We start from the raw sequence: 23,279 nt of genomic DNA on the forward strand, positions 1-23,279 counted from the left end.
ACGTGCTCGTAGACGTTGGCCGATTTCTTGCACCGGTACTCGCAGTGCGGGCACTTGAACCGCGGCTCCTGCCCGCACTCGTAGGTGAGGTGTCGGTTCAACGAGTACTTCTGGCTGTAGGCGCAGGCACAGTTCGGACAGGGGAACTTCTTCTTCCTATAGCAATTGGGGTGTGGCGCTCGGGGCCATAGCTTGCCGATCGTTTGGACCTGGCCGCCTCCTAGACCGACGTTGATCCCGAACACGGTGAACGAGGCCGTATCTGGAACGAAACGGGTCTTGGCTGATTGGCGGGTCTACATTTCGACGCGGGTGTTCTCGGGCACATCGAGTCCAACTGTCCAACTGATTAACAAGGTCCAACGAGCAAACATCCAAGGAGTGGTCGGTCGCATTGGCAGTGGAGGAGAACGTGGAGGTGGGAAGTTCAGGTCCGGGGGGCTGCTGGGATCTACGTGGTTCGAGTCACATCAACGCCGGGGGTAGGAAAAGTCGCTGTTTATTGAAGAAAGTTTGAATACTAAAGTGTGCTTGGTGTTACAGGCTAGGTGAGTCTCGTCGGAGTCGTAGGATTCTGGGACCCTACGACAATTGGCACGACTCTGTGATCTTAGAGCCCTAGATGCTTAGAATGCAAGAATCCAAGAATCCTACAGTCCACTGCGTTCTTTACAAATTCTCGACATCCCTTCGCCGCGATACCTCGAGAACGCGTCTCCTTTATTTCGCTATCACAGGTGTCAGGTACGTTCGACACAGGCGCAAGTTCGTCGCGAACTATCGTCCACGTTTCGCGGCCAATCTTCTCGGTCGCGGTCTACGACGTCCACTGTGCTTGCGTCTCTTGCTTGCCGCGGACGTCGAGGACGTACACCCTCTGGCCGAGATGCATCCTGCGCACGTGGGACCTGACGTTCGACGAGTGCCTGGTGCGGTACGAGCAATAAGGGCAATTGAACCTCGGCAACTGTCCGCACTGGAACTTGAGGTGGTTGTACAGATTGTTCTTACGCGTGAACACGTTGCCGCACTTGTGGCAAGGGTAACTCCTGCTCTGCTCGTTTCGTGGGGCGTCGTAGGCGTAACGGTGCCCCTGTGGGTAACACGGATGCATTATCTGCTGGTGATGCACACCTGCGAACAGAAACGTGAACGAGAAATGACTACCAACGATGCTTGCCGACGCGCTACCGCAGCTTCACGATCTTGCGGGCTTACTATTTCGTTCACCGGCCCTGTTGATCGCGACGGGACGCGGATATCGACACGGGGACGGGCAGATATCGTGAAAGACACACACAGAGACTAACTCTAATCTTGGACGTGCTAGGGAGCCCAGCTAGAGACAGACTTTGACTTCTCACGAGGAAAGGAGGCAAGGAAGCGTGTATCGTTGAGGGAGAAGGGTGAGTCACATAGATACGAGTATACTTTGCGAAATAATAGCAAATGTCTTTTTCTTCTGCTACGTACAAAGTGAAAATAACGTGGTGTGCCTTTAAAATATAACAACTCTAAAAAAAAATTGACTGCAGGCTAATTACAGAAGTTTAAACGAGCAGTGTCAACGATGGTCTGGTCGTCTCGTAGATTGTAATCGAAATCAGAGAGTAAAGTGATTAGGTGGACGACTGAATATCCATCTTGCTGATGTTCACGACGTAGACAAAGTTGCCCGGATGCATCCTGCGCACGTGGGCGCGCACGTTCGACGGATGTTTCGTCCTGAAGGCGCAGTAAGGACAGTTGAAGTTGGGCGACTGTCCGCACTCGAACTTGGCATGATGGTGAAGATTGTCCTTCCTGTTGAACACGCTTTTACAGTTCCCGCAGGGGAATCCCACCCCGTTCTCGGAACGCCTTCTCCTCGGCGGTGGCAGCAAACTGTGAGTCCTCTTCGGCTTCAAGTGACCCGCTACGCGCTCCCACTCTGAAAAAAAAACGATTTGGTCTTTCGAGCTGGTCTGAGCACTAGTAGTCGGAAGCTCCCTTATATCCACGTTGAGACAGGGATCTACGAAGTAGCTTAAATAGTCACGAACCATCCAGCAGAAGAGTACGCCTTTGGCTACAAGAATAACGCTCGATCAGAGTGCAAGGACTCGCTTGTCCCCGGAGGAACAAAAACGGTTGGTCTCTGAAAAATTACAACGACTCGATGCTTCAATCGTGGACGACCCAAACGAGGAATACACCTTTCGCTTAGTAGTTGCGCCACGATGCATTCAGACCAACGACGATTACGGATTTGATTGGATCCGTCGCAAGGATGCCAACGAGTCGAGGGAGGAGCATGCACTCGGAAGGTTTCGAAGGACACGCTCGAGGAGCAATGTTTATCTTTTTATTGAAGGATCGGTGGCAGCTATCGCCCGCGGGATAGGTACATCAATGTCGTTCACTGTTGCGCTCTCATGAGATCGATGACGTAGACCTCCATGTCGGGGTGCTTCCTGCGAACGTGGGCCCGGACGTTGGACGTGTGCTTGGTCCTGTAAGGACAATACGGGCAATTGAATCGCGGCAACTGGCCGCAGGCGTACTTCAGATGATGCTGAAGATTGTAGCGCCAGGTGAAGGACCTGCCGCACTGGGGGCAGATGTGCTTGCGATGAGCTTGCCGGGGATCGGCCACGCGAGTGTCTGCCTGGTACCAGCCGTCCACGTGATTCGGTAGCTTCTCTGGAAAATTCACATGTTCTTACGGTTAATTATCTCTCGGGCACCTGCCCGGGCTTACCAGCTTAACGTTCCAGTTCCAAACGCCGAGCGGCCGAGCCGTTTGGAACGAACGGAACGAGATTCGCCGGGTACGGGGGTTCTCTGGGATCGAAATCGAACGGGAAGCTCTTTGCCGCGGATCTAAAAGCGCGAGTTTACTCGAGGAAGCTGTGGATTACTGTCTACCTAGGCACAGGGTTATTTTATAAAACGACGCGGCACATGGCATTAAACGGACAATCTGCAGAAGCATGCCGGTTCCTTGCGACTATTCTTCATATTTATTGCGAGATCTCAGGTTACAAGTAGACGTTCGCTTATAATTTTCGTACGTCGACGGTCGATACACGTTTCTTATCAAAATACAGAAGGAGGAGAACCGAAAATGTCCTTGGGATCGTCTTAAACGTTAACCTCTCTCGATGTTCTGTATCGCCCAGCTCGACAGGCATGCGTTACGGTTACTCAGGCGGCAATAGTGTGCGCGAGAATCGCGGAGGGATCGGAATCTCTGTCATCGGGTCCGGGAATTAGAACAGAGTAGTTGATCTTCCAGGGGACTTGGTGTACGTAAACTTTGGTCAGACTAGAGTGGTCTCAAGTCCTTCAGAAATCTACCCTAACGTTGTACGACGTAAAATGAGCCATTCCTAAATTTACGCAACGATATTATAAGAATACATTCGATTAGCAGGCTTAGCTTATTGAGAGTCCAGTACTTGAGAGTACACTGATTCACGCGATATCCTTCGACCGCACCATGGAGATCCTCCTCCGGATCCAATGATACAGGTACAAAGTTCCCTATATACGCAAAGCGCTCCGGGACGCTCGATCAACCACCCTCCGGGACTTCTATAAACGCGAGCAGCACGGAGGACACTTGAGGTCCCCGGTGTTTAACTCGTGTCGAGCACTTTGCAGACGTCGATCGCGTAGACGTTGTTACCGGGGTGCCGCCTGCGCACGTGGGCGCGCACGTTGGACACGTGCCTGGTTCTATGGGGGCAGTAGGGGCAGCAGAAACGGGGCAACTGGCCGCACTCGAACTTGGAGTGATAGTAGAGATTGTTCTTGTGGCTGAAGACGCTGGGGCAGGTCGGGCAAGGGAACCTCTGCTTCTCGCTGGGCGCGCCCACCACGCCAGCTTTCTGATAGCTCCTGCGCCCCTTCGCGATGGTCGCGGGACACGGGAACTCTGGCAGGAGGGAGGAATAGTCTGAAACAGAAACGAGACGAGAATTTCGTCGTGGATCTTCTCTCGGCGCTTGGTGTTTCATTATTTTATAGATTAAGTCGTAAGCAGCATGCCTTTAGAGCATTTCGTTCTTCGCTCGCCGCGGCCAATCAATTCCGATCTACGGATCTCTGGGAGAGGATAGGGGGAGTGAGCGCGCTTCTCACCGTGAATAACAGCAATTCCACACAGCGAATGGGTTTAAGTTTGTATATTTTTTACGAAAGAAACACATCTGGTTGATATCTTGCTCGCGACTACAGAGTACACGGGTCCGTGCGATCTGTGCGATCGGGGGATGCCCCGACGCGGTAACTTTTAACGGGCGCTACGAGTGAAACGATTCGATGCAATGCTATATCGACGTGCGCCGGCCGCTGGCCAAAGCACGTAGGGCAACGGTCTCGTCGAGCCCTGTGCGAACGCATCGCTTGAGTCCATCGTAATCGTACGGTAATTGGCGAGCTTGTCGCTTGGTAATGTAAACGTAGGAAATCGGAGAGGCTTCTTGTCTCTCGGGCAGTGTTCGAGAGGGTGCGTGAAACGTTGCACGTCCACGAATCGTCGCTGAAGCGTCACTCCCACCGCAGCGTCCGTCGACGGAGTACAGGGATCGGGCGAAGGAACTTTGCACCCCTGAAACGAGAGAAAATCGCGTTCAACCCCGAGGATGTTCATCCATCGCGCGAGGAAACGGTGCGCGGTAAGAGTCTGCACCAAGGTACGGATCATGTGTCAAACATAGGGGAAGATTGCTCTAATCGCAGTCCTCGATGTGTACTTTCACAATGGTTTTCAATAGATGGACTGGGTGGGAGAAATACGGCGATCTCGTCACTTATTCCAGGGCCACAGAGATTCCAAATTCTTGTAAATTTCAACTACCCACCCGAGCTTGATTAGGAGCAAACGATCTCCTGCTGCGGAGCATTTTAAAGAAATTTTATAATAATAAATAACTATGCATAAAGCCTCGCAAAATTTACGACGAGCTTTTCATGGACCGCGGGGCCTTTTAAAAAAAATGTAATAATAATTATCTATGCATAGAGCCCTGCAAAATTTACGTTGAGCTTTTCGTGAACCCAGACTCTTTAAAGCACGTAGTCGAGTTCCAGAGAACGCGCTGAACCCGCCTCGCGCCGGCCCTGCACAGAAGGATACCTTCACTGCCTCCACAAACAAGTACACTCCCATCTGTTTCCCCAAACACTCCTCGTGATCCGACTATATTTCTTCCACCCAGTGCATATTGGAACGAACATACAGCCACTGGACGATCGCTCTATTTCAGAAGCGAACGAGACCTGCGGCGTACGATTCGAACACTTCTCCCCAGTCGGGTGTCTCTACCGTTCTTCCGGCGACGGGAATTCTTCCTGCGACGACACCTTGGTCGCCGACGTCTTCAGGGTTGCTCCGCGAGGCGTCCATCTTCGGCAGTGGAGGCCCCGCGATCTTCCGGTGGCGTGATTTCAAGCGGCGTGCTGCTGCAGCTGGCAGAGATCGACGGTGTACACCTCCCTCCCGGGATGGCACTTCCTCACGTGTCTACGCGCGTTCGAGATGTGCCTGGCGCGATAAGTGCAGTAAGGACAATTGAACCGCGGTTTCTGACCGCACTCGAACTTCTGATGGTAGGTCAGCCCGCCCTTCCGACTGAACACGCTGGTGCAGTTGGCACAGGGGAACTTCCTGACCAGCATGCCCGACGTGTCGGGTACAGGGAGGCCCGGGGCCGGCCCGTAACGGCGTAGAACGAAGTTCTGCGACGGCATTCCGGCGAACACGCAGTAATCCAAGCCTGTAACACAAAGAAGAAGAACGGGCACCCCTGTCAGAGTTCTTGCAGCGTGTCCACGGTGGGTGGACGGAGTGGCTAGGCTCTAGAGAGGAATAAGAATATGGTGGCTGGTTGTCAAACCTTCTTCGGGCTGTCGATCGTCCAGGGCCGCGGGTCACGGCAGGGCTTAGGATCTTCCGTGCAGAGGAGTGAAATAAGAACAGAACCTCGTGGCTCGTGTGCAGTGACAGCTAGTCGCTTTATTGATCAACGAAAGGATCGCTCGTCGGCGCGTGCAGTCACGCTCTGTCCCGCGATTACCGATCGGACGGCTAACGAGGGGGAAGTGGAACAAACGAACGCGCGTGGCGATCTAAGGATCTAAACCTAAACGATTCGGAACGCTACGGCAGCGAGTGACAGAGGTAAGGGAGAGAATGAGGCGGTAGCATGCGATGGTGTTCTAGTTAAAAGGCCGGCGCGATCTTTACGGTGCTGAGATCTTCCATGGATGCGGCGAACGAGTTGCGCGACACGTCGATCACGCTGACTTTGTATCCGTAGTGCTTCCTGCGCACGTGGGCGCGTATGTTGGAGGATTTCTTGGACGCGTAATCGCAATAGGGGCAGCCGAAGCGCGGCAGCTGACCGCACTCGAACTTGAGGTGCGAGTAGAGATTGTTCTTCCGGTTGAAGGTGCTGGTGCACTTGGGGCACGGGAATCTGTCCTTGTTCCGCTCTTCCGTGGTTCTCGGGGTGGCGTTGCACGTCGGTATCTTGAAGCCGCCCAGATGCTGCAGATCTGCAAGATAAATGGTTGCAGCTCGTCAGAGTCGGCGCTGGAGCAACGACACGCGTTCCGTCTATCGATAGTTGATTAATAAGTGCCCCGAAGAACGGCTAGAGGACGGTGTTAATCGTCTACGAGCGTGTACGGATCGTTACGAGGCGGATCCCCCCTCTCGGATGTAGGACTTTGGTGTTCTCGTGGCGGAAGGATCGAGCGTTTCATTTTCGATTTTATTACCAAATACATAATTGCGCAGGGTACAAAATCCTATAAACCAGAGGACCGTTTTCCATGTATCGTACAATACTGTTTCGCGTCTATTCGTTCGAGATTTTGGTATGTGGATGTCGGAGGAGATCGATGGTTGGTTGGAGGGGTTGCTACGCGTCGTTCGCGTTCAGATCGATCACGAAGATGCTTCTTCCACGGTGAATGGAGCGCATGTGGGTACGGATGTTGGACGTTCTCTTCGACCGATACTCGCAGTAAGGGCACTTAAACCTGGGCGATTGACCGCACTCGTACTTCAGGTGCTGCTGCAGGTTGCTCTTCCGATTGAAGACGCTGGCACAGGTCGGACAGGGGAATCGGACGCACTGCAGGACCCAGGACTCGGACGAGTCCCGTTCGAAGGGAAAGAGATGGTCTGCAAGCAAAAGAAAAAAAAGAGACGGAATGAATGTAGGGAAGCGCGTTGATCAGCCGCGAGCCACGGACGGGTTTTTTTCTTCTTATCTGGACGGATAAGGTAGGAGATTAAGGGGTAACACCATAATGATAGGCGAAAAATGGTAGGATAACTTTCGGGGTGATTTTAAAGAAATTTATGAACTTTATTAAAAATATAACATATGGTTCTTATGATATGAATGAAGAAGAAAAAAATACATTTTTTTCTTCAGATATTTAGAATAAAAAATAGCCGCACAACCGATACGTCTTTCCCATTTGAGCCATTCCACGGTGGAATTTTTCATGGCCACACCGTCGGACGTAGAACCATAAGACAAAGTTTTGTAATCTACACACTAAATACTAGAGAAGTACCCAAAATTTCGAAAAAAAATATTGATTTTCAAAGAAATGGCTATAATTTGAAAAAAATTCACTTTTTTGCTAAAAAATTTCTTATAGATATGTTAATTAGAAAGAGAGTTTTCAATATTTTGCAAAAATCATGGGTACTTCTATAGTACAAAACGCACTCGTTATAAGCTCGACGAACGGGGATGGAGGCGGGCGTACGGCGCATGGTGTAAACGGACTTATAACGAGAGCGTAATATATTTAATGCGTAGATTGCCAAACTTTTTGTCCTTTTGTTCTAGGTCTAACGGTGCAGACGTGAAAAAATCTACCGCGTTACGACTCAAATGAGAAATACGTATCAGTTGTGCGGCTAATGTGCCGTTAATTTTTATTAAAAAAAATCTGAAAAAAATGTTTTTTTGTTCTTCATTATACATATCATGAGATCCGTATGTTACATTTTTAATAAGGTTCATAAAATTCTTTAAAATCACCATCAAAGTTATCCTGCCATTTTTGGCCTATCAACGAGGCGTTACCCCTTAATGGGAAATTGCATGACAGATTTTGTTACGCTGGTCGCAACAGTATGGGAGAATTACTCGTAGAAGACTGTTAGTGTTCTTTTCAAAGAGAAGTATATAGGTATATTTGGATGCATCGTGATAGTACCCAGAAGCAACGTAAGAGCTATTTCTTCTTTCCTTTTTTAAGATCGACGCACCACACCATTTCGCCATAATGCTGGACTCGTACGTGCCTATAGACGTGAGATGTTCTCTTGTAACGATGATCACAATAGGGACATTGGTATCTCGGTGGCTGACCGCACTCGAACTTGATGTGCGCACGGAGATTGTTCTTCCGTTTGTACGTGCTGGCGCAGTTGGGGCACGGGAACCTGTCCTTGTTCCGCTGTTGGTAATCCGTGATTCTCGCGATGGCGTTGCAAGTCGATAACTTGAAGCCGTCCAGATACTGCAGATCTGCAATATAAATGGTTGCAGCTTGTCAGAGTCGGCGCTGGAGCAACGACACGCGTTCCGTCTATCCAATAGCTAATTAATAAGCGCCCCGAAGAACGGCAAGAGACGGTGTTAATCGTCTACAAACGTGTACAGATCGTTACAAGGCGGATCCATCCCCCGTCTCGGATGTAGGACTTTGGTATTCTCGTGGCGGAAGAGTCGAGCGTTTCACTTTCGATTTTATTATCAGATACATAAGTACGCAGTATAGAAACTTCCCTTTATCAGGGGGGCCATTTTCCACGTATCGTACAATACTCCTTCGCGGCGATTCGTACGAGATTTTGGTATGTAAGCGTTGGAGATCGATGGTTGATTGGAGGCGCTCCTATGCGTCATTCACTTTCAGATCGATCACGAAGATGGTTTTTCCACGGTGGTGGTAGCGTATGTGGGTGCGGGTGTTGGACGTTTTCTTCGAGCGATAATTGCAGTAAGGGCACTTAAACCTGGGCGATTGGCCGCACTCGCGCTTCAGGTGCTGCTGCAGGTTGTCCTTCCGATTAAACACGCTGGCGCAGTTCGGACAGGGGAATCGGACGCACTGCTGGGGCATTAGGTATCCGACGAGGAAGAGTTGATCTGCAAGTAAAAGAAAAGAAAGACACGGAATGAATAGAGGGGAAGTGCGTTGATCAGCCGCGAGCTACAAGCGGGGTTTCCGTTGCACTGTCTTTAGCCAAAAAAAAAACTGGAAGTGAAAGGTGTCTTGTCAGTCGAATCTCCCTTACTCCCATCGAGCGCCAATGATACACACCTGGTGCCTCGAAATCTATGACAAATCAGAAGGACCAGCCCAACGAAACCACCTAAACGCTACAGCGATACTAGAGAAACTCTCCAAGGACGTCGCATTCAGGGAACTCTCGACATTTCAGGGAACATTACGTACAATTTTATTACAATGGGCGCCGAGGGGAGGCGTGACTAAATCCTATACAAGGGACATGTTCACATGCAGAGGTTTAAAGGGCCAGGTTCTGTTCGGTAAACGATAAATATCCTGCACGTAGACCACGTTGCACTCGTGCTTCCGGCGAATGTGATTCATAAAACAAAACCATTGCGTTAAAAAAATATTATATTTCTACACGTAGAACAGGACCCCATTCGGGCTGTAGAACGATGCGCAATTGGGTCGCGTCAGAACTCAAAACTAACGCATCGAACAGGCGGAATAAAAAAGGAAACGAACTACAAACAGTATAAAAATAAAAAAAAGACTCGTTGTACGTGATACTAAAAGAAAAAAGAAGCGCAAATTCGATCCGCGCAATATCACGTGAGAATGGCTCAGTTATCGTCCTAAAAACGTATCGAGGATAATACTCGGCGCTAAAAAATAAAAGAAAGTGCAACTATCAAAAGAAATGACGCATGGTACTAACTCCTCGGCGAATGGCACACTTCAGTGTTATCGTATGTGTAACATAAATAAAAGAATAAAAACAGATGAAAAGAGGGACACGACAGGTTAAACGCTGTTGCCGTCGGTGGGCAAGATCAGCTCAGAGTGGAGGTCCTCGTTTTTCACGGGGAGTACCACATCAGTGGACTTCTGGCTAGCGTTCCCCCTTCGTGTTTGTCGCTCTCTCTTCTGACACCGTACGATATGCTTTCTTCGAATTTTGGGGCCTTTATACTCCTGGTTGCAGTACGGGCAGACGGCGTACTTCTGACACTCATGTCTCTCGTGGTAGGTATACATCTTTCTCTGTTTGAATCGGCGCCCGCAATCGTTGCACTCCCTGTTGCAGAACTGGCAGATATGATGATTCTTGTACTTGTTGGTGTCCGCCACGTTCACACACTCGCTGATGGTCGAGGGGCCGCTCTTGCTGTGCGAGCTGGACGGTATCACCCTCCGGTCGCCGACACGGCTGTCCACCGCAGGGCCTCTGTTCCTTTTCCTCCACTTCATCGAGATCTGGCGGATAGGAATGCTCACACGCTTCCTCACAACTGCTGTAACAGAGCCGAGGGAATAATCATAATCTGGAGTGGTTAGAAGAAGAGAGGCAAGTAAACGATACGAGGGGTGAACGGAAGGGGAGAACCCATTATAGGCGTTAGAATCGTGGAAACGCAGGCATTAGAAAGAAAGAGATGTTCGCGATCTTTCTCATCGCTGGCGACTGTAATTCACAAATTTCTTTAAAATCATCTTCAAAGTTATCCTGTAATTTTTGGCTTTTCATCGTGGCGTTACCGCTTAATGGGAAAATGCGTTACAGATTTTGTTACGTTGATCGCAACAGTATGGCAGAATTACTCGTAGAGGACTGTTAGTGTTTTTTTTTTCAAACAGAAGTATATAAGTATATTTCAATGCATCCTGATTGTACCGGAAGCAACGTAAGAGCTCTTTCTTCTGTTTCACTTTTGACATCGATGCTCCACACGAATTCCCCATAATGCTTGTCTCGAACGTTCCTGTAAAACAGGCCCGTACCACCTTTAAGTGCGCCCGCTTTCGCTAATGAGGGGCGCGAAGGGCTAAAAGCTCGGTGCCTTCAAGAGCGAAGAGCAGAGTGGTCTCTTGTAACGATGATCACAATAGGGGCATTGATATCTCGGTGACTAGCCGCACTCGAACTTAAGGTGCGCATGGAGATTGTTCTTCCTTCCGGTTGAAGGTACTGGTGCACTTGGGGCACGGGAACCTGCCCTTGTTCCGCTCTTGTTAATCCGTGGTTCTCGGAGTGGAGCTGCACGTCGGTATCATCAAGGCGCCCAGATGCTGCAGATCCGCAAGATAAATGGTTGCACCTCGTCAGAGTCGGCGTTGGAGGAACGACACGCGGTTCGTCTATTCATAGCTGATTAATAAATGCTCCGAAGAACGGCCAGAGGACGGTGTAAATAATCTACAAACGTGTATAGATCGTTACAAGGCGGATCCTCCCCCTTCTCGGATGTAGGACTGTGGTATTCTTGTGGCGGAAAAGTCGAGTGTTTCACTTTCGATTTTATTATCAGATATATAAGTACGCAGCGTAGAAACACCCATGAATCAGGGATACCAGTTTCCACATATTATTAATACTGTTACGTGGTTATTCGTACGAGATTTTGGTATGTAAACGTCGGAGATCGACGGTTGATTGGAGGGGCTCCTACACGTGTCGACCCGTTTTCAGATCGATCGCGATGATGCGTCTTCCACGGTGTTTGATGCGCATGTGGGTAAAGACGTTACCTTTTTTCTTCGACCGATAATCGCAGTAAGGGCACTTGAACCTGGGTGGTTGGCCGCACTCGTGCCTCAGGTGCTGGTGCAGGTTGCCCTTTCGATTGAAGACACTGGCACAGTTCGGACAGGGGAATCGGACGCACTGCGGGCCCGTTACGTATCCGATGAGGAAGAGTTGGTCTGCAAGTAAGAGAAAAGAAAGACACGGAATGAATGTATTGAAATGCGTTGATCAGCCGCGAGGCACGTGCGGGGTTTCGATGCACATTCTTGCTCTAGCCAAGAAAAACCTGAAAGCGAAAGGCGTCTGACAGTGGAATCTCCCTTATCCCATCGAGCGCCAATGATACTCACCTGGTGCCCCGAAATCCATGAAAAATGAAAAAGACAAACCAATGGAAACAACCGAACGCTACAGCGATACTAGAGAAACCTCCATCGACATCGCATTCAGAGAACATTTAATATTTCAGGGAAATTTACGTATAATTGTATTACACTGGGTACAGAGGGGAGGCGTGACTTAATCCTACTCAAGGGGCATGTTCACATCGAGTGGTTTAAAGAATAGTATATTTCCACAAGTAGAAGAAGACCCCATTCGGGCTGCCGGACGCTGCCCAATCGGGTCGTGTCAGAACTCAAAATTAACGCATCGAACAGGCGTAATAAAAAAGAAAACAGTCTAAAAACAGTATAAAAATAAAAAAAAGACTCGTTTTACGTGATATAAAAAAAGGAAAGTTCGATTCGCGCAATAGCACGTGAGAATGGCTCAGTTATCGTCCTGAGAACGTAACAAAGGTAGTACGCGGCGGTAAAAAATAAAAGAAAGGACAACTATCAAAAGAACATAAGTAAAAGAGTAGAAACAGATGAAAAGGTGGGCGCGACAGGTTAATCGCTGTTCTCGTCGCTGGTGGACAAGATCATCTGATAGCAGATATCCTCGTTTATCACGGGGAGTATCGCATCAGTAGGCTTCTCCCTTCGTATGCGCTGCTTCTTCCCCCTGCACAATGCGATATGCTTCCTTGGAACTCTCTCGCCGACCAACTTCTTGTTGCAGTCCGGGCAGATGACGTACTTCTGGCACTCGTGTCTCTTGTGGAAGTTGAAAGACTTTTTGACTTTGAATCGGCGCCCGCAATCGTTGCACCTGAACGGATGCATCGCGATGCTGGTGTTGCACTCGGTCCTTGGATTCTGCAGACAGTTGTGCCTGATGTGCTTGGCCAAGGCGTTAGCCACGGAGAACTCCCTCTGGCAGAACTGGCAGATGTACTCATTCCTGTACTTGTTGGTGTCCGCCACGTCCAGCCGCTCGCTGCTAGTCGAGGAGCCGCTGTTGCTGCGCGAGCTGAACGGTATCACCCTCTGGCCGCCGACACGGGTGTCCACCACGAAGCCTCTCTTCCTCTTCTCTAACGTCATCAAGGTCTGGCGGCTGGATTTGCTCACACGCTTCCTCGCTACTGTTGTAACAGAACAGAGGGAATGAATATAATCGCTTTGGCGGCTGGAGCGGTTAGAAGAAGGGAGACAAGTAAACGATACGAAGCGTGAACGGAAGGAGAGATTATAGTCGTTAGAATCATGGAAACGCAGGCGGCAGAAAGAAACTGGTGTTCACGATCTTTCTGATCGCTGGCGACTGTAATTCACAAATTTCTTTAAAATCATTTTCAAAGTTATGCTGCAATTTTTGGCTTTTCATCGCTCTAGCCAAGAAAAACCTAAAAGCGAAAGGCGTCTGTCAGAGGAATCTCCCTCATCCCATCGAGCGCCAATGATACTCACCTGGTGCCTCGAAATCCATGAGAAATCAAAAGAACAAATCAACTGATCGCTACAGCGATAGTAGAGAAACCCACCGACGACGTCGCATTCTGGGAACTCTCGTCATTTCAGGGAAATTTACGTATAATGGTATTACACTGGGCACAGAGGAGAGGCATGAGTAAATCTTATTCAAGGGAGGTGTTCATATCGGGTGATTTAAACTAAAGGGCCAGGTTCGGTAAACGATAAATATCCTGCACGTAGACCACGTTGCACTCGTGCTTCCGGCAAATGTGATTGATAAAACAAAACCATTGCGTTAAAAAAATATTATATTTCCACACGTAGAACAGGACCCCATTCGGGTTGTAGAACGATGCGCAATTGCGTCGCGTCAGAACTCAAAATTAACGCATCGAACAGGCGGAATAAAAAAGGAAACGAACTACAAACAGTATAAAAATAAAAAAGACTCGTTTTACGTGATATAAAAAAAAGGAAAGCTCGATTCGCGCAATATCACGTGAGAATGGCTCAGTTACCGCCCTGGGAACGTAACAAGGGTAATACGCGGCGGTAAAAAATAAAGGAGAGTACAACTATCAAAAGAAATGACGCATGGTACTAACTCCTCGGCGAATGGCACTTAAATGTTATCGTATATGAAGAATAATTAAAAGAATAGAAACAGATGAAAAGGCGGGCGCAACAGGTTAATCGCTGTTCTCGTCGCTGGTGGACAGGATCAGCTGAGAGCAGATGCTCTCGTTTTGCGTGGGGAACATCGCATCAGTGGGCTCCACCATTTGCTTCTTCTCCTTGCACAGTCTCATATGCTTCGTTGAAACGCTGCCGCCGACTAACTTCTTGTTGCAGTCCGGGCAGATGACGTACTTCTGGCACTCGTGTCTCTTGTGGAAGTTCAAAGACTTTCTGACTTTGAATCGGCGTCCGCAAGTGTTGCACACGTACGGATGCTTCGTGTAGCTGGTGTTGCACTTGGCCATTGGATTCTGCAGACAGTTGAATTTGATGTGCTTGGCCAAGACGTTGATCACGGAGAACTCCCTGTTGCAGAACTGGCAGATATGATGATTCTTGTACTTGTTGGTGTCCTCCACGTCCATCCACTCGCTGATGGTCGAGTAGCTGCTGATGCTGTTCGAGCTGGACGGTATCACCCTCCGGCCGCCGACACGGCTGTCCACCGCAGGAGCTCTGTTCCCGTTCCTCAACATGATCGAAGTCTGGCGGCTGGAATTGGTCACACGTTTTCTCGCTACTGCTGTAACAGAACCGAGGGAATGAACATAATCGCTTTGGCGGTTGGAGTGGTTACAAGAAGACAGACAGGTAAACGATACGAGGCGTGAACGGAAGGAGAGAACCCATTATAGTCGTTAGAATCGTGGAAACGCAGGCGTTAGAAAGAAAGAGGTGTTCGCGATCTTTCTCAACGCTGGCGACTGTAATTCACAAATTTCTTTAAAATCACCTTCAAAGTTATCCCACCATGTTTATCATCGCGGCGTTACCACTTAATAGAAAAATGCGATTCAAATTTTGTTACGTTGATCGCAACGGTATGGGATAGTTACTCGTAGAGGACTGTTTGTGTTCTTTTCCAAGAGAAGTATATAGGGATATTTGGATGTATCGTGATAGTACCAGAAGCAACGTAAGAGCTATTTTTTCTTTCCTTTATTGAGATCGACGCACCACACCATTTCGCCATAATGCTGGGCTCGCACGTGCCTGTAGACGTGCGACGTTCTCTTGTAACGATGATCACAATAGGGACATTGGTATCTCGCTGGCTGACCGCAGTGGAACTTGAGGTGTTCGTGGAGATTGCGCTTCCGGTTGAATATGCTGGCGCACTTGGGGCACGGGAACCTGTCCTTGTTCGGCACTTGGTAATCCGTGGTTCTCCGGGTGGCGTTGCATGTCGGTATCTTGAAGCGGCTCAGATTCTGCAGATCTGCAAGATAAATGGTTGCAGCTTGTCAGAGTCGGCGCTGGAGCAACGACACGCGTTCCGTCTATCCAATAGCTAATTAATAAGTGCCCTGGAGAACGGCAAGAGGACGGTGTTAATCGTCTAGAAATGTGAATAGATCGTTACAAGGCGGATCCCCCTTCTCGGATGTGGGACTTTGGTATTCTTGTGACGGAGGAGTCGAATGTTTCACTTTCGGTTTTATTATCAGATATATCAGTACGCAGCGAAGAAACTCCCATGAATCAGGGGTACCAGTTTCCACACATCATACAATACTGTTTCCCGGCGATCCGTACAAGATTTTGGTATTGAAGTATCGAGGCGTTTTTAGATCGATCACGAAGATGCGTCTTCCGCGGTGGTTGGTGCGCATATGACTGCGGGTGTTGGACGATCTCATCAACCGATACTCGCAGTAAGAGCACTCTCTTCACACAGCTGTCCACCGCAGGGCGTCTGTTCCTTTTCCTCGATATCATCGAGATCTGGCGGATGGGAATGCTCACACGCTTCCTCACAACTGCTGTAACAGAGCCGAGGGAATAATCATAATCTGGAGTGGTTAGAAGAAGAGAGGCAAGTAAACGATACGAGGGGTGAACTGAAGGAGAGAAGCCATTATAGTCGTTAGAATCGTGGAAACGCAGGCATTAGAAAGAAAGAGGTGTTCGCGATCTTTCTCATCGCTGGCGACTGCAATTCACAAATTTCTTTAAAATCATCTTCAAAGTTATCCTGTAATTTTTGGCTTTTCATCGTGGCGTTACCGCTTAATGGGAAAATGCGTTACAGATTTTGTTACGTTGATCTGAACAGTATGGGATTATTGCTCGTTGAGGATTATTAGTGTTCTTTTCAGAGAAAAATATATATATATATTTGGATGTATCTTAATAGTACCAGAAGGAATGGCTTCTTTTTTATGCACCCCACCATTTTGCCAGGATGGTTCCGTCTGCAGGGTTTAAAAACGTCCGCTACTTTTTTGCAACGATATTGACAATCCTCGTACATACTATAACAAGTGTTAATTTCACAGTTAATAAACCATATCTATTATTCACCCCTACAGACTGAACCACGCTATATTCTGCAGGAGTCATCGACAGGGGCTGTTGAATGAAGTAATTTTTAATACAATAATCACTTCGGCTACCATCGTGTTTTACATTTCGATAAGAATGCTCTGTGTTTCCGCCAAGAGCGGTTTTGAATGCCGGCGCTAGGACGACTCGAAGGAAGAATGACGGGGTTGAATTACTCTCTCGGGGGGACGACACTAATTTATTCTCGTCACTCAGCGAACCCACTGATGGTTGTGCAACACAGATTACAATAACGTCGTACAACAGAATTGACACCGACAGAGACGAAGACGGTACACAGAGTCGTAGGCACGTGGGCGCGATGCGACAAACGGGTCGCTGGTGCAGAACTCCACTTGAACAGTACGTAGCGGAAATGGGCACGAGCAGGACCTTTCGATAATCAAAACCGACGGTGTTGTCGCGACGATGCTGTTCCCAGAACTAACGGTCGCCGAGTGACTGTCCCGCGAAGATGATTAGCGGTCAAAAACGTTACAAAGACACCGCAGCCGACTCAACAGCTGTTGCGGTGAGGCCGCGGGCACCAGTTGCGGCTGCTTGCGGCCGCAACACTTTGTTATGTTGATTCTACAAGAGGTGTGAGACTGAGTGTCTAAAAGTAAGGGAGATATGGTTCTGTTAAGGAATATTAGATCTTCGGTAATTGTCTTCATTCGTTTCTACGGTTTTACAAAGTCTCGCACGCCCGGGTGGTGTCGCCTTCAAGTCTGTTTGATTGCCGATCGCTACAGATCTGTAGGAAGGCAGCGTGCGAGCAAGTTGGCTCCTCTTGCTTTTACTTGCATATAATTAAATGAATTAAATGCAACTAAGAGTACGTATGTGCCCAAAGGAACTCGATGTCGTCGATGATACATGAACCGTATTACAGTCAACGTGTTAAGACAAACCTCGTATTGGAAGCGTACACGAAAGGATGAAATGAGCCAGTTCGTTTCGAAAGCGGCACTCTCTTTATTCACACATGCCTCAACGGAATACATTGAGATGGATATCGAGTGCATTTTCGAAAACGACAGGAATTCTTGAGCCATCCCTTTGGCGTGGTTGTACTTCCATCCTCTAGCCAAGCGAAGCCTGAAACCGAAAGGTCTCTCGTCAGTGGAATCTCCCTTACTCTCATCGAGAGCCAATGATACTCACCTGGTGCCTCGAAATCCATGAGAAATCAAAAGAACAAATCAACTGGTCGCTACAGCGATAGTAGAGAAACTCTCCAACGATGTCGCATTCAGGGAACACTCGACATTTCAGGGAACATTACGTACAATTTTATTACACTGGGGCACAGAGGGGAGGCGTGACTAAATCCTATTCAAGGGACATGTTCACATTGGGTGGCTTAAAGGGCCAGGTTCGGTAAACGATAAATGTCCTGCACGTAGACCACGTTGCCCTCGTGCTTCCGGCGAATGTGCTTCTGCACGTTGGACGTCTTCTTGGAGATCAGGTCGCAGTAAGGGCATTTGAACCGCGGCGGCTGGCCGCACTCGTATCTCAGGTGCGTGTGCAGGCTCCGTTTCTGCCTGAAAACACTGGTGCAATTGCTGCAAGGATACTTGGTGTTATTTGGCACGAACGTCCTGAAAAGCCTGCTCCGCTGGCCCGCGGTAAGGAACAGCCTCGACGCGGCGAATCGTCTGAAACCTGGAAAAATCGTATCCCCAGTCAGTGCAGTCGCGGGGCGGGCCGCCTTTCTTTCTAAATTAAAGGACCCAGGACACGGTGGATGCTTCGCGAGGTAGGTTCTGTCTGCTCTACGATACGAGGGATCATTCGTGTAACATACAACGCTCCCCGTCACCGTACCTACCGGTCAGCGGGGCCCTTCACACCGGGTGGGAGGGAGAGATGTTTGCTGGACTCGTGGTGACGATCATGCCAACGAAAGCGAAACAGAAAGAAACGAGGAAACGCAAATAACTGTGAGATACTTGTTTTCGTATGGATGCGGCGAGCAGTTTCGGGAAGCCTTTATTCGGGGCACTTATAGATAACAAACGTGTCTAGCTAGGTAAATCGAGCGCCTCTCTCAACGGTCGCAAAACAATTCTCGGATACGCTTCCACGGCGATGGCCCTCAACGGGCGGTTCCGGCACAAGTCTCTGTCGAACGGGCATGCTACTCGGTGGATACAATGGAACGGAACACTCTCCGGACGCTATGAAAGCTCACTCATCTACGAACGATTGCCCTGCTAAACTTCGCGCTCATAGAAAACCATAGACTCCGGTGGGGGGCACTAACGACATTTCACGGAAATATGCAGCGAGACTCTTACAGAAACTTAAGATATGTATCGTCCACGAAAGTCTTCGTCTTTCATCACCGTCTTCCGAGTGGAAGACTCCACGGTTCACGGTGGATAGACGTGAATGGCTCCCCTTGGTTCGCAGACGAAGGGAGGCTCTGATCGTTTAATAGCGAACTCTGGAGAGCTGCTTGTACAGGTCGATGATCTGGAGCTTCTCGTCCTTGTGCATACGGCGCACGTGGACGTACATGTTCGAGGAAAATTTCGCCTTCTTCGTGCAGTACGGGCACTGGTAGCGCGGCTCCTTGCCGCACTGGAAGTGACAGTGGGTCTTCATGTCGGACAGCCTGGTGTAGCCGCTGTTGCAGCGGGGGCAATAAAACTTTTTTCTAGGCAGGGAGTTCTGGGCGACTAGGCTGTCCGGCCAGTGCGGTCTGGACACGGAGGGCAGTGGCTCCTGACGGCAGCCCGGCTCTATGTACAGGTAGGACTCGTCCTTGGTGTCCTTGATGGAGTCCCGTCTCGGCAGGTAAGCCTCCGGCTGCAACGAGCCGGCTGCTAGCATGTCGGAACGAATGTAGGACGGGTGGATTCGAGCGTACATCGGATCTAGAAAAAGAATCGAATGTTTGGGGGTAGTTAGTGTCGGCGGAACCTGGCGCAGCTATAGAATTCATCGGCATTCGGATAGCGATACAGTTTCGTCCATGCTTGGAGAGGTATTGGCTAAACGCGCGGCTTGGATTTCGATGGTCTACTTGGGTTCATAGAGCTGTGGTCGAGACAGAGCTTCCAGTACTCCAGTACTTTCTTTCAACCCGCGTGTATCGTGTTCTTTATTCACTGTTGGTCGCAGAAGTTTCGTGGTTACAGGGCTTTAGTTGTTAAGATTGTGGTTTAAAGGAGCGCTAAGTCAATCGGCGACCCCAGGCCAGTGAAATAGGGGTAGTTTGATGTTTTCAACGGCCTTGAGGGGCTAATTGAATTTCGGTTGGCTATTGCCGGGTTGGGGATCGACGCAGGACGATGCTCCTCGATGTATATCCTGATGTTTAGGAGCGGTGCTTTGTAATTTACGCCCTGTGCCTTTTGGAGTTGGTATATGACTGAATTCGATTCAAAGATCAGGTAATATCATCGTGCAACGAAGTGAACTTTCCACTCCCCTTTGAATCGCGACTCACGGTACAGATCAAGATTCCCTCGAACGCCATGAATTCATTGAAACATCGCGGACACTAACGGAATCTTGGATTATGTGGGTGATAAAACAAAACGATTGGATTGAAAAAATAGTATATTTCGACACGTAGAACAATAATCCATTCGGCTCGCCGAACGATTCCAATCGGGTCGTGTCAGAACTCAAAATTAACGCATCGAACAGGCGTAATAAAAAAGAAAACAGTATAAAAATAAAAAAAAGACTCTTTTACGTGATATAAAAAAAGGAAAGTTCGTTTCGCGCAATATCACGTGAGAATGGCTCAGTTATCGTCCTGAGAGCGTAACAAAGGTAATACGCGGCGGTAAAAAATAAAAGAAAGGACAACTATCAAAAGAAATGGCGCAAGGCACTACTCGGCGAATGGCACATAAGTGTTATCGTACATGTAACATAAGTAAAACACTAGAAACAGATGAAAAGGTGGGCGCGGCAGGTTAATCGCTGTTCTCGTCGCTGGTGGACAAGATCAGCTGAGAGCAGATGCTCTTGTTTTGCACAGAGAATATGACATCAGTGGGCTTCGCCATTTGCTGCTTCGCCATTTGCTTCTTCCCCTTGCACAGTCTCATATGCTTGATTGAAACGCTGGCGCCGACTAACTTCTTGTTGCAGTCCGGGCAGATGACGTACTTCTGGCACTCGTATCTCTCGTGGTAGGTATACATCTTTCTCTGTTTGAATCGGCGCCCGCAATCGTTGCACACGAACGGATGACTCAGGTTGCTGCTGTTGCACTCGGCGTTTGGATTATGCAGACAGTTGAATTTGATGTGCTTGGCCAAAGCGTTGGCCACGGAGAACTCCCTGTTGCAGAACTGGCAGATGTAACGATTCTTGTACTTGTTGGTGTTCGCCACGTCCACCCACTCGCTGATGGTCGAGGAGCCGCTGACGTTGTGCGAGCTGGACGGTATCACCCTCGGGCCGCCGACACGGCTGTCCACCGCGGGGCCTCTGTTCCCGTTCCTCAACATGATCGTAGTCTGGCGGCTGGAATTGCTCACACGTTTCCTCGCTACTTCTGTAACAGAACCGAGGGAATCAACATAATCGCTTTGGCGGCTGAAGTGGTTACAAGAAGACAAACAAGTAAACGATACGAGGCGTGAACGGAAGGAGAGAACCCATTATAGTCGTTAGAATCGTGGGAACGCAGGCGGTGGAAAGAAACAGGTGTTTGCGATCTTTCTGATCGCTGGCGACTGTAATTCATTTATTCTCACGTGGAGCATTTTGTACAGCAATTCCATGGAAGCTAGGATCATCGACGGTTCGACGACCGTTCATTCGCAGTAAGCTGAAATCGCGGGGACTCGGAGCAGGGGGTGGTAAGGAGCTGTTTATTCTCCTGAATGGGTTACCGCGCTGTCGAGTTGCAAGTGCCTTACGAGTAGATTCGTGTACAGGGAAGTCCCCGTAGGGCACGATACAGTATTCCTCTATTTCCTTCTGGACCTGCAAATCGATCTTCTTCAACGTCATACAGAGCAGAATGGCACATCGCAGCGACACGCCGCAGCCCATTTCGAGAGGATACTTTCTGACGCCACCTTCTTCGACGGTACACCCTTCTTCCAGCGCAGATGTGATCTGAAAAGACCAACCAGCCCATCAGCACACCCTAATCCGAGGGGCCAATTAAACCAAACGGTAAACCGCACAGGAGAACCTACTGCGAAGGTAAATCAAAGCCAAGACTCTGTATCTTCTTACATCTCTCTATTTCTCCAATATTTATCTAACATTTCGCGTGCCTTATAATATTCCGTACTCGTTAATCGAGATTCAAAGAGTTAAGGGATTATAGAGAATCTTTTCTGTCAACGTTCGTGTCTTTTACGGAGTTTCGAGTTTGTTTACGCGCGATTGAAAGCCGCACTGGGCTCGCTGCCGGTGCTTGTGCAAGCTGCTGCTGTGGAGGAAGGTCTTGCCGCAGTCGACGCATTTCTGCGTCCTCCCGCAGTCGTGCCTCACGTGGAATATCAGGTGGGACTGTTTCGCGTAACAGGCGCCGCACTGGCCGCAGGAATACGGCCTGCTCTTTTGAAGCTGGTGGCAGGTAGACCTAGGGTTCCAATAGCAGAAGGTCTTCTGATGGCTCTTCAAGTGGCCGCTCAGGATGAAACCTTTGCCACAGTATTTGCAATTGTACTTTCGCTTCGAATCGCCCCCTCGGATCGTTTCCGCGAGTCGCTCTGCAACATTATTAACCACTCGTCAATTACGCTCCCGCCGTGCAATTCGCCGCGGGTAGTGTGTGCTTCGCACGGGGACCTCGCGATGAAAATAACAGAAAAGTACCTGCGTGCAATAAGGTCGCTCTTAAACGACCGATCAGTCAGATACACCTTGACGGTACGATGAGAATTCAACGAGGACCACGGGGGAACGTGTTGCGGGTGTAAGAACTGGCAGAAGGTGCGTCCAATAGCTCTTTATTATCTTTACATTCAGACGAGTAGATGAGACAGAAACTCGCGACGAGTACAAGCTGTTCTTAATCACTGATTCGCATGACCCATGCAATGTGATCATTCGAAATTACGACGAATGTCCTCTGTTCTAATTTTCAGAGACAATCCCTTGCGATATACACGAGCAAGGCTTAAAAGAAATGAATGGAACGTGACATTTAATTGACGAACGATTAAAAATGAAGAAAAAAAAGAATCCAATGAAACCGTAGAATCAACGCGATTCTGATGTAAACGAGGCGTTATTTTTTACTCGTTCTCGATCAGACAATGCACCCTGTGCTTGCGCAAGCTGCTGCTGTGCAAGAAGGTCTTGCCGCAGCAGTCGCACTCCTGCGTTTTCCCGCAGTCGAAGCGGATGTGCGACTTCAGCGACGACTGTTTACTGTAACTGGCTCCGCAAAGGATGCAGACGTACGGCCGCGAAGCCTTCGTCTTGTAAAACTCCGAGCACGGGTTAAAGTAGCAATAATTATTACGGTGCTTGCTCAGGAACCGCGAGTGTGTGAACGGCTTGCGACAATACTCGCACACGTACTTCCGTTTCAACAGCTCGGGGTCCAGATACTCTTTCACAGACCCTGAAACACCGGTCAACAACATCGAATTAAACAGGGCACCAGTTGTTCAAAGGGGATATCGATCAAC

General features: G+C 49.1%; 2 protein-coding genes across 18 annotated transcripts in view; both read right to left on the reverse strand.

The window, feature by feature from the left end:
* LOC143376352 (uncharacterized) overlaps positions 1 to 23,279 on the reverse strand; it is a 106,328-nt gene that overhangs the window by 51,043 nt on the left and 32,006 nt on the right. Inside the window, exons 7-8 of one of the 17 annotated variants that reach the window (XM_076826582.1) lie at positions 3,715 to 3,940; positions 2,322 to 2,682 (exon numbers count right to left, since the gene is read on the reverse strand). The exons of 8 other annotated variants lie outside the window; for them this stretch is intronic. In XM_076826582.1, the coding sequence (XP_076682697.1) occupies positions 2,337 to 2,682; positions 3,715 to 3,940 (572 nt within the window). In that variant the 3' untranslated portion in view covers positions 2,322 to 2,336. Of the gene's footprint in view, positions 1 to 2,321; positions 2,683 to 3,714; positions 3,941 to 10,047; positions 10,554 to 11,787; positions 11,962 to 12,225; positions 13,257 to 13,877; positions 14,849 to 20,576; positions 21,179 to 23,279 lie in introns of those variants that run through there. 8 more of the 17 variants (XM_076826578.1, XM_076826587.1, XM_076826586.1 and 5 more) reach the window with 8 other exon arrangements.
* Positions 4,155 to 6,200, reverse strand: LOC143376390 (longitudinals lacking protein, isoforms A/B/D/L-like). Its single transcript, XM_076826655.1, has 2 exons — positions 5,883 to 6,200; positions 4,155 to 5,762 (listed from the first exon to the last, which is right to left on the reverse strand). Exon 2 carries the CDS (start codon positions 5,734 to 5,736, stop codon positions 5,434 to 5,436), a length of 303 nt encoding a protein of 100 aa, XP_076682770.1. The 5' UTR covers positions 5,737 to 5,762; positions 5,883 to 6,200; the 3' UTR covers positions 4,155 to 5,433.

The sequence above is a fragment of the Andrena cerasifolii genome, chromosome 14 (genome assembly GCF_050908995.1).
Source record: "Andrena cerasifolii isolate SP2316 chromosome 14, iyAndCera1_principal, whole genome shotgun sequence".
NCBI classification, from domain to species: domain Eukaryota; kingdom Metazoa; phylum Arthropoda; class Insecta; order Hymenoptera; family Andrenidae; genus Andrena; species Andrena cerasifolii.